This window comes from Lutzomyia longipalpis, chromosome 3 (assembly GCF_024334085.1).
Source record: "Lutzomyia longipalpis isolate SR_M1_2022 chromosome 3, ASM2433408v1".
Taxonomy (NCBI): Eukaryota; Metazoa; Arthropoda; class Insecta; order Diptera; family Psychodidae; genus Lutzomyia; species Lutzomyia longipalpis.
The window spans coordinates 28,935,248-28,946,544 of NC_074709.1; the positions used below are offsets into that span (position 1 = coordinate 28,935,248).

Genomic DNA, 11,297 nt, shown 5'->3' on the forward strand with positions numbered 1-11,297 from the left:
TTTGAGTGATAATTTCAGAAAAGTTGGTTGCGATAAGTTTTTTTTTTTTTAGTAAAGAGTGAGATGACCCAAATCGAGGACTAGATCAAGTGATTTTATTTTAAGTTCCACGCCTGACCTCAAAAGCTTCTTTCAGTTGTAATTTTATCAAAGAACTCGATCATTTTTCTTTATCATTTATTTCATTGATAAAGGAAAGAATTCTTGACCAAGAAGAATTACTTTAGCTGCAAAAATTGGACGCTTTGACGGTATAAGAAAAAAAATTCTCAAAATTCCCAGACTTGAGAAAGATGTTTGTTGGGCTGTGTGTTAGAGCAATAAACATTGAGGAGATGTGTACTCACAGTGGTCTCTAGCTCCTGGTAGTAGGATTCGCCACTTCCGCGGCGCGAACCGACGCACATGGCGCGCCTCAGGAGGCGCGACAGCAGGGAGCAGAGGCCACATCGCTGCATTTGGCCATCTGTGGAGCCCTGACGGGGAGATTCGCCGCCGGTGGTGTCCTGTGTGGCGCCAAGGCAGCCCGCGGAGGCCCCCCGAGACCCCTTCGAAGCGGCCACCGTGGCGATCTCTTTAGCACCTCGCAAACAGCACTTGGGGACACCCTCACGCCGAATCACGGGGGCCAAATGCCTGCACTTTGTTTACAAAATTGGGCACATTTGGGGGGCAAATCTCTATTCAATGTTTTCTTTCTTTTCTTTTCTTTTAATTTTTTTTATCACGATGGGAAAGGGTTCTTCGTGAAATCTGCACAAGTACACGGAAACTGTTGAGGTGAAAATTTAACATTCAGTTTGTGTTGTTAAATTTCGTTTTTCTTTTTATTTTTCTTATCTAGAAAGGAGGATGTTGGCTGTAGTTCAACAGAGAACTTTTAAAATTCAAAAGAAGCTTCAAATTAGATCAATATTGGCTCAATTTTCTGAAGCTTGTATAACAGTTTTCTTCAATAAAAAATTAAGGAAAATAAACAAACTGTATAAAAATGTCTTACTTTTAGGAGAATACCGTTTTGCTTTGAAATAGAATGAAAAGGCTTTAGAGAAAATTGTAGGAAATGTAATTGTCTAACAAGACAGCAAAAAAAAATTGACAAACTTTCACAAAGCTTTAAATATTCGAAAATATAAAAAACCAAAAGCTCCTTTTTTTCAATAAGATATTTTGAATTTTTGATAAACATTACGAACGTTAAAAGTTGCTAAATAATTTTTTTTCAAACATAAAAAAAAGATAATTTTATGAATTTAAATTAATTTAATAAAATTCTTCTACAAATTATTACAAAATAAAAAAAATTTGAATTAAAATATTTTTATTTCTTTAAATAATTTGTTTATAACAATTAAATTTTCTTTGATACTCAAAAATCAATTTTACAAGTCAAAGAATATTTTTTAAAAAAAATCTTTCATGAAAATTCTCTTCATTTTCATTCACAAAATTCTCAAAGTATTTTTACAGTGATATCCCGCTTAAAGAATTCAAAAATAAAATGTTCGTTATGAGGGTAATTTATTTATTGACAAAACGAATTTATGAAGCAAAAATAAAATTTTCACGATATTGAGCCTTATTCAGCGACCAAGAAACCCTTGAAATTCGCTTGTTTCAGTACAAACATTTTTAACAGATATAAAAGTTAAAAATTCCTCTAAATATAATTTACTATCAAATTTTAAGGTTAGAACATTCATAATTTTTCTTTTAGAATATTCAGCATTAAAAACTATCATTCTAAAATTCTACGTAATTATCTAATTGTTTTAAAAATAAAAATAGAGGGCACAAAAACCCCCCTTTAAAGGTATTTAACCTATATTTTGATCAATAAAAGCTCTTTTCTATTCTAACCAACAACAAGAAAAAATCCACAATAACATCTTATAAGTTTATGACTGAGTGAGAAGCAAAAGTGGGGAAGCAAAAAAAGATGTTTATTCTATCAAAACAGTCACACCTCCTTTATAAACAGAGAAATTTGGGGCAAAAAAAGATAATTATATTACCCGTAATTTAACAACACTCTGCCTGGAATATTGTTTTTATTTCTTTTTTTTGGCTTTTTCGATCACTTCGCACCCATCCTCCGTCTCAATGTCTCACACAGAGAGGATTCTCTTTTGTGGTCTTCTTGCTAAGCGCACGTTCTCTACAATAAGTCTACTTTCTGACACACTGTCGTCGTGAATTGTAGTTGGAGACTACGGGGCCACACGGCTGTGGCCATCTGGGCGAACAGTGAAATGTTGGGGGCGCTTTAGTGGGTCATTTTGCATTTAGTTTGGGATATGGCGGCGACGGCAATTTCTGCCCAACTTCTGTGACTTGTCCGCGTGGCCAAATGTCACTGACTGGCTCCGGTGTCTCGCAATAAGCCCAAACCCGGACCGTGGTCTATGACACTTTCTCACAAGCAGGAGTTCTCCTCCGCGACTGTATGTGGCCCACAGTCAGGTAATTGGCCCATACAGGTCTTACATAAAAAAAGGTAAATTAAAGAGACACTCTGTAGGTGTGTTTGTTGGTTTGTGTGTATGTTTGAGAGTGTGTGCAATTTTTTGGGGTTCACTTAGCATCCAAGTCCACCTCTTAGCACATCACTCGTTTTATTTTTCTTTTTTAGGTCGGACACAGTAGGGGCCCACACCGCCACACGTTCAGTCTGTGCGTGTTCACCTTGCTCTATTCACTCACGCGGCTGGCCTAGCCATGCCTTTTTTTGCATCACGAAGCACCCGAGATGGAGTTAGGAGGTACACTATGTACAAGAAAGTGATTTATATGGCAATTTTCCCCCCATTCGGCGCACTCCGAATTTCTTTCCCGGACGTATCACTGTGTGCGGTGAAGTTTTCTTTTTCCGGAGCCCCAATACACACGGAGAGCGAACACGACGGGAGAGGCAGAGAAGATGGAAAGAGTAGGATGATTGTACGGTGGTCTGTAGAAAGAGAGACCACACCACACACAGAGAAAACTCCTGGATATCTCTCCCCACACAAACTGTCCGAGGGGGGAAGAAAATGTACAACAAATTTCCGGGTGAACGTGAAGGGTTTTCCGGACACCCTTTACGTGCAATGTGCAAAATCCTAGTGTCAAGCACGCGACTTTCTTGGCAGCCTCCAGTCACGCAGATGTGGAGGGCAAAATACCACCAAGAGGAGAAAAAAAGAGTTAAAAAGATCTCACGACGCGACACCGCTACCGACTTTATGCCTTCTACTCTTGGCCAGGTCGAGCTGAGACTGTGGGAGCTCTCGCTGACAGCCCAAGCATAACCGAGAGCTCCCAGTGTGAGCCATGTGAGACTCGCTCTTCCGCCGTCGTTCACTCTCGCACCGCATGCCATCCCTCTTGTCCGCACAGCAGCCCCATGAGCACCATCCCATTCACACACACTCGGTACGCCTGACACGAATTCCGTGGCAGCGCGAGAGAGAGAGTGGAGCTCATGACGACACATCGGCTACCACTCTCTGTGAAACTTCAACCACAGAGTTGTGCGGCCCTCAGATGGAAGATCTGGGTTAACCTGTCTATGAGGTCACACATATTATGCCATTTATGTAATTCATGTTCTTCCAGCTCAACGTGTTATGCTATGAAAGCATGTTTTTCTTGTTTAATAAAATGTTTTTTGAAGAAAGAAAAGTATATCTTTTAATGCTTCACTTAACGACTTTTTGAGTTTTTTTTACTTCGAAACAATATTAAAACAAACTCCGGAAAAGTTCGTCTCGGAAAAGTCCTAATGTAGATTTACATGGGAAAATTGAAAAGGTCGTTCTGCAAGTCATTCACTGTATGTAATTTCAAAGAAAATGAAAGAATCAGCAATGGAGACGCCGGGTTGTCCCTTAACAAATCGTCTATAGGGATTTTTTGTAAAATGTTTTTAAAGGTCATTTTAGAAAAAGAGAAATAATCTGAAAGACATTTTCTTGAGCCGAATAAAGTAGAGATGTGTCTTTATAAAAAAAATCGCAGAGAAAGAATTTTGGTAAAAAACTGCTCTTTGTAATAATAAAAAAAATATAATTTTCATGTCCCTCTTTTAAAAATTAAAAAAAAATCATTCAATTTAATTTTCATTTTTTATTCAAATGTGAATGAAGGTAGTTTATATATTTTTAACAAAATAATAAAATATTCAAGACAAATTGAACTAAACTTTCAATTGAAATCAATTAATAAAAAAATTGAAAACAGATTTTTGTATAAACCACGCCCCTTCTTTTAATTTTGTAATTTGATGCTTGAAGCATATGCAGCAAGGTTTGCACATACATTGACAGAAAATGAATTGAAATATAATTTGCTTAAAAAAAAGTCTTAAAATGTATTAAAAAAAAACAAATAAATATTTTTGTATTCCAAAAAAAATGTCTTCCTGTTCTTATAATTTCAGACTCTCAAGAAATTTTAAAAAAGGTAAAGGATTAACTGAATTAATTTTAAAAATTGAGATTTACTCGAAATTCATTCATACCGTTCTTTGATCCTCTTCAAGCCGTTTAAATGCTCATTTTTTGTAAATTAAAACGTCGGGGAAAATTACAAAAATGGAATATTAATCTTAGAATATCGTACAGAACCACCCTGTAACGTACTAAATTTTCAAATTCAATCTTTTTATTTATCATTTCCCCCCGAAATTTTCATTAAAGAAACTCCAACATATAAAAGCTCTTTAAAAAAAGCTCATAAACATCATCATCGCGCAGCGAATTTTGCTTACATAAGCACAAAGGACAACACTTTATGTCCTCCAAATTTGCATTCATTTCCCATGTGGGGGATGCTGCCGTGCAGAAGAATGATCACAAAGTAACAACATCATATGCAAATTCAACAATATGTGTGGCAAAAAGTGTTGATGTAAGAGCTTCAAAAAAAAACGTGCGACAGTTCCACAAACAAATGACATTCCCAAAATTAGTTCCATCACCTGCCTGGGTAAACATTTGGGGTGTAAATAGTAGTCAAATATTGTTCCTCATGATGAGAAGAAAAATGAGAAATATCTCCCGCACCGAAAATGCCTCAAATTGGATTGAACTGGATTCGTTTTTTTTGGCCTCTTTGGAGGAATGCTTTGAACCGTAAGAAAAGCTCCGTAGTCTTGGGTGTCGCAACTCTGGGATTCGCGAAAGGCGCGACGGTGAGAGAGATGGTTGAGCGGAGCTAAAGAGGGAGCCCAATGGCAAATCAATGGGTGCTAAAGCAGGAGGATTGGTAGTCGGGTGTTTTGAATTGTGTGTCACTCACCCCAGAGACGGATCAATCCCCCAAAAAGTAAAAAAAAAAATTCTGCACCCACTTGACGATTCACAGAATGCATTTTTTTGAGCTTAATAAAATTTTGTATATAGCTGAAAGCTTTCTCGTGAACTTGCTGAGCTAAGGAGCTGATGGTTGTGCTCATCATGTGAGATATATGGGGGTGGTGTGCTGGGATAAATTGACATGGCAACAGTGAGTAACCCATGAATCCGGGCCATGAGTGAATGAGGCTCCCATGAGAGACTCCCGGCAATTGAGAGCACTCCCCCTGTCGCCGCTCCCTTTTTTTGGTGCTCCTCTCCAGGACACGGATGCGTGCGCATCGTGCTCGTCCCAGAGAGCACTTCAGGATCACCCCCAACACACACACATACACACGCGAGAACCATCCATCCAAAAGCTCTCATGGGATGAAGGAGAGCTTTCCAGGGGATGCTCACCAAAAGCTCGCCCACCCCACCCCCATCCACCCCTATACATCTACTGTAAAGTAGCTCCCCGCCTAACGACGAAAGCTCATCATGTGGCCAAAGCTCGCACACACTTCTACCCCATCGGAAAAATTCCCAAAAAATGCGAATAAATCCGCGCGCGCGATTTTATTTTTAATACTTCGCACCAAACCAATTTGCTGGTGGCACCTTTTTGGCAGGATTTTTATTTACTGTCGCCCGCCGGTATGGCGAGAATTCTCAACACTTACGATAAGAAAAAAAAAAAGATTCATGAGGATTTATGGGATGAATATAGGTTTTTTTTCACTTGATGTGAGAAATTTTTATGGATTCAGAATGCCTTTCTCCTCATAAAAATGTAATTTATAGTGTGACTCACGCATTCAGTGCGTTGTGTCGTTTTTTTTTGGAAAACCACAATGTTAAAAAAAAATTCTAAACAGTTTTGTGAGCTTTGTATGCGAAAATAAAATTATTCTCATTTGATGGGAATTTATTAATTAAAAATAGGTCTTTTTACTCGGAAGTTTGTGGTTCATTTTGAATAGATTTTTATGTATATTACTCACTGAATTTATTTTAAATTATAGATGAATTCGGGGAGATTTTATTAGGGAAACTCACTTTAAGTTATTAAGGTAAGTCATGTTAAAACGTAAAGGGAAATGTAAGTAGTAAGGTATAAAATGTAAGCAATGACAATTTTTCTAGTACGAATAGTGCAAAAATTACACAAAGTGCTAGAAAAATTACATAAAGTGCTAGAAAACTTCGAAGAGTTCGAAAAAATCCCTGTAAATAATAGAAAAATATCCAAACTGCAATAAAACTTCCTAAGGTACATTAAAAGTGCGTAGAGCGTAAAAAATGTACTAAACTACAAGAAAATGTAAAGTGCAGTGTACTAAAATCCCAAAAGTGCAATAAAAAATGTATAGACTGCAATAAAAAAGCAATAAATACAAGAAAAATGCGCAGAATTTCATTCAAAATTGATAGGCTACGATAAAAAAGTATGTGAATGTTTTAAGAATCTGAAAACTGCAATAAAAATGAACAGGCTACGATAAAAAATACAACTATTTATACAAATGCAAAAAAAGGATAATTCGATTTTTTTTAAAATTTTAAATTAAAAATATTAATAAATCAACAACTTCTGATTGTTAGAATTGATACTCTAGAGATTTTTTAAAAGAAACTAGCATTTTTTGGTGTGTGTCTAGACTGCCATAAAAAAACGCATTCGCTTACTAAAATACAAAATTCCACAAAGAAATCTTCCAAATGAGAAGAAGACAGAAATGAAAATATTTTCCAAGAAATCAAATCAAACATTTCAAGATTAAAATGAGATTAAAAGGAATATTCTCAATAGAATTTTCCTTTTAGGAACTCAAAATAATTCTTATCAGTAAAAAATATATATAAATTCGTCTCAATAGAATCTTTTCTAGAAATACTTCTTCAGAGAAATTCTCCTTTAGAACCCACGCATGGAGCTCGCCTTATCTCTAGCACAAAACTCCGGGCGGATGTAAGGAGTAATTTTCTGAATGATTTTCCATCAATTTCAGATATTATATATGGGAGGAAAATTCTTCGTCTCACGGACTTTGCCTCTCCTTGGGAGAAAGAGAGCACGATGAAAAGATGAACCCGGCTGAAATTTAATAAATTCCTCATCCAACGCTGAACCGTAAGAGAAAATTGGACGGCCTTTGAGGAGAAGAATTCGTTATAGAATTTATTGAATATTAATTGAAGAATCTATGGGGGTTGGCAAAAAAAATCTCCCTTCTGATAGGGGATGGTTTGTGGGGGAGGGAGGGAGGGTGCAGAATAAATGTTTTTTTTTCCTTCGAAGGGTACAAGTTTGTTCAACTCTGATCTTGTTATATGTGCGGAAAGTCCGAGGAAAGCTCCCTCACACCCCTGCGTGCGACCAACTTTTTCACCCCAAAAGCTCATTCTTCAACTTTTGCGGTCGCACCAGGAGATATTGACGAGGGATCCCTCGATGGGGGTGGCGAGGGTGGCAACAAAAGCCGGCGTGTTCACATTAAATTGATGGAATTCCCCTCTTGCCCGGCCTGGGGACTCCGTGCTGAGCTTCAATCGAATTTGGATGCTGTGCGACATGAGATTTGTCGCCTTCGTCACTCTCCAGAATTATGTTTTATGTCCATTTATGATAGTAAATATCAACCATAAAAATCTCCCCGTCTCACTGCTGATAGGCGAAGCGAGTCGAAAAGTCCGAGAGGGAAGGTCAATTGAATATTCTCCGTGAATTGCGATTGCCCCGCGATGCCAAAATACCCGCGCAATGTTTTATTTCACACCACAATCTATTTTTATTAATTATGGCGCACACGAAGAAGAAACAATTTTTTGATCAGCCCGCAAAATCTGCCACTGTGCTTCTCCGTGACATCTCACTGCGTGAGAGCTCCAAAAAAACATCACAGAGATTTCTTTTTCTTGCGCGGAGATTTCTTTTCAATTTAATTGAGATTTATCTGCGTCTTGCAATCTGCTCCAAAGAAGAACTTCTCGCTCTCAATGGTGGACAGAATAATTAGTGATTTACTGGGTGATGGTGAAAAATATCTGTGAGATTCAGGGGGATTTATTAGAAAATTTATTTTCATGCAAATAATAATAATAATAGTTAGATTTATGTTGGAGCTTACTTCTGTAATATAAATCATTCAGCAACTATTTTGATAAGATCATAAAACTTACAAATTTTTAAACATTTTTGCAAAAAAAAAAACGATTTTTTGTAGTATTAGGGGATTCTCATGTTGGAATGTAAGAGAGTTGCGTAAGAAATAAGGCGTTGTAAGCGTAAGTTTAAGAAAAATTCGGAAATTTTGTTGTAGAACACAAGAAACCAGAAAAAAGCTTCGCATAAAACTAAAAATATAAGGTTTTTTTTTTATTAAAAGAAAAGTTTATATAAGAAAATTGTGAAAAATTCGCCACTGAACCGCAAAAAATAGTTTAAAATTTCCACGAAACGTAAATAATCATAATCAATTTTGCGAAACTCGTGTGTCGTAAAACATTTTTACCATTACATTCAATGGGGATGAATGAGACAGAAAATCAAAATTGTACTGAATTTATGTGAATATCTCAGGTTAGAAATCTGTGTTAATATTGAACAACCCAATAAAAGAAAATTCTGCAAAATAACCAAAATAACTAACATTTGAAACAGATTCACAGAATTAAAAGAAATTAATTAAACTACGATTCATTACTGCACTTTATTAATATATTTTTTAATTTTCTTTTTAATTAAAAACGGAATTAAAAATAAAATCATAAAAAATGGAACTTTTTTTTTTTCAAAGAACTAATGAGCAAATTTTCACCTTCCGCAAATCCCGAAAAAAAATTCAATTTCCTCCAAAGATCAAAGGAAATTTTTAATTTATGTTTACAAACAAAGCACAGGTAGAGATTTAATGACATTTTTTTTTGGTGAATGAAAGCTCAATAACAGTGCATTTTCATCACAGAAAAGCCCATTAAAATAACAAAACAATCCGCGCGAAAATGCAATAAAACATGCAAATTGGAAAGTTAATAAACAACGCTATGAGAGGGATGTTTATATGTTGAGGGTGGATGGAGGAAATGCCCGGGAATAAATATTTCCATGGGAAAATTATTATTCAACGTAAATGAGGAAAAGTGATAGTTGTATGAGCTTTTTCGAAAACTCTCATAAACTTTTCTCTTGTGCAATTAATACGATATATTCGCAATGCAGAGGATGTTCTGCAAGGGGTGTGGGTGGGTGGAAAAGTTCTGTATGTGTGTGTGTGATTTAATTGAATTGAAAAGTCCATTTTGATGTGCTTTACATTCATGTTGAGAGAGAGAGAGAGGAGCTTGTTGTAATTAATTTCACATACTTGTTGAGGTATGAAGAAGTACCTATAATACGTTGATATCTACCAAATTACCCTCACTTGTATGTACGTGGTGGGGTGGGGGATGTTGCATTTCGGTCGGAAGCTTACTTCGGGGGTGGCCGCCCCACACAATTTGCATGCTAACGACCCAAGTGTAAATTAATTTGATCTATGCGTTAAAACAAAGACAATGGCTTTACAAATTACGATGCTTCTCGCATTAAACTTTAACTGCTGCCTGGGGAGCTTTACGGGAAAAGCTTCCTGTTTATATATATTTTTTTTTGTTCCATCCTCACACGAATGAGGGGTGGTGGATGCCCATAAAAAACACCCACAAAAGGCACACAAAAGGTGTTTGCAATCGTTAAAGGTTGTTTCTTTGTGGAATGAGCGAGGGATGGTAGTTGGGTTTTCGCGAAAAGCAAAATGGCAAAAATGGGAAAAGCAGAGCTTATTGGCGCAAAGCTTGGAGCTTTATTGCAGAACAATTTTCCCATGAAAGAGAATATTCTCTCAGGAGGAAATCATCATAGCATGATTTCTATAAATATTGCTTCGGAATGATGAGGAAAGTTGTTAAAAAGTTATCATGAAGGTGGACTTGAAAGTTTCCAGGGAAGTCAATCAAAAGCTCTCGAATATATACAGAAATAATATTCTTCCACAATAAAAGCGCCATGGTGACTTTTAAGGACTTTTCTCATGACATTTAATATAGTTTTTTAATTAGTTTTTGGAAGATAGTTAAATGAGAATTTATATATTCCAAAGAAATCAGTTCATTTTCTCCCATAGATGGCGCAGTGCATTCAAACAATTGCACAATAGACGGTGCTCAATTTCAATGAATAAAATTGATTTCTTTTAAATTTCTTACTGGAAAACAAATCAGAACACCCAATTGAATTAAATTTAAATTTAAATTGTCAAATAAATCAATCCATTTTCTGCAATAGATGGCGCTCAAACCATTCAAATTACCCAAAGTTGGCGCTAAATTCAAAATTAATTAAATTGATTATCCTTGGAATATTAATCAGAACAATTTCTAAAATAGAATAGATTTTCAATAAAAGATAAATCAATGCATTTGCACAGAGATTTGATTCGTACAGCTTATTGAATTTAATTTTCACATGAAAGCAACACACATGAGCAACTCAGCACGATATGAATCCTTTGAGGAGAACCACGCTAAAGTGAGGAACTCAATCAATTGAATTTACTTCAGTTCCTTGCCTTCATTCCTCCCAAATGCAATATCCGCTCAAGCAAAGGAGATTTTCTTATAGGAAATTCTGAAGATTGAATCTTCTGAAAGTCTCCTTGTTCTCCTGACCCAGAGAAACAAATAAGAATTAGAATTGCGTGCGATCAATTATCATGCACATCCCATTTTATTGCTTCCACCCACCATTACGGCTGAGGGACAAATGTCCAAAATGCCAATTTGTCCTCCGCAATAAGGGGATGACAACCAGGCAATAAAAGCACATCCACACCAGGTGATGCTGCGGAGAATGACTTCAATTATTTCCGTGGAATTACATGCGGGTGGAAAGTAGCATTTATGATTTCGATGTTGCCGTTGAGACTACAATTTCCCTCTCAC

General features: G+C 36.4%; 1 protein-coding gene across 4 annotated transcripts in view; it reads right to left on the reverse strand.

Annotated features, from left to right (window-relative positions):
* LOC129793686 (uncharacterized) overlaps positions 1-4,052 on the reverse strand; it is a 110,834-nt gene extending 106,782 nt beyond the window's left edge. For 3 of the 4 annotated variants that reach the window (XM_055833876.1, XM_055833875.1, XM_055833872.1), the window contains exons 1-2: positions 2,016-4,052; positions 348-772 (exon numbers count right to left, since the gene is read on the reverse strand). In XM_055833876.1, the coding sequence (XP_055689851.1) occupies positions 348-458 (111 nt within the window). In that variant the 5' untranslated portion in view covers positions 459-772; positions 2,016-4,052. The remainder of the gene's footprint in view (positions 1-347; positions 773-2,015) is intronic. The other variant, XM_055833874.1, reaches the window with a different exon arrangement.
* Between the last annotated feature and the right edge of the window lie 7,245 nt (positions 4,053-11,297).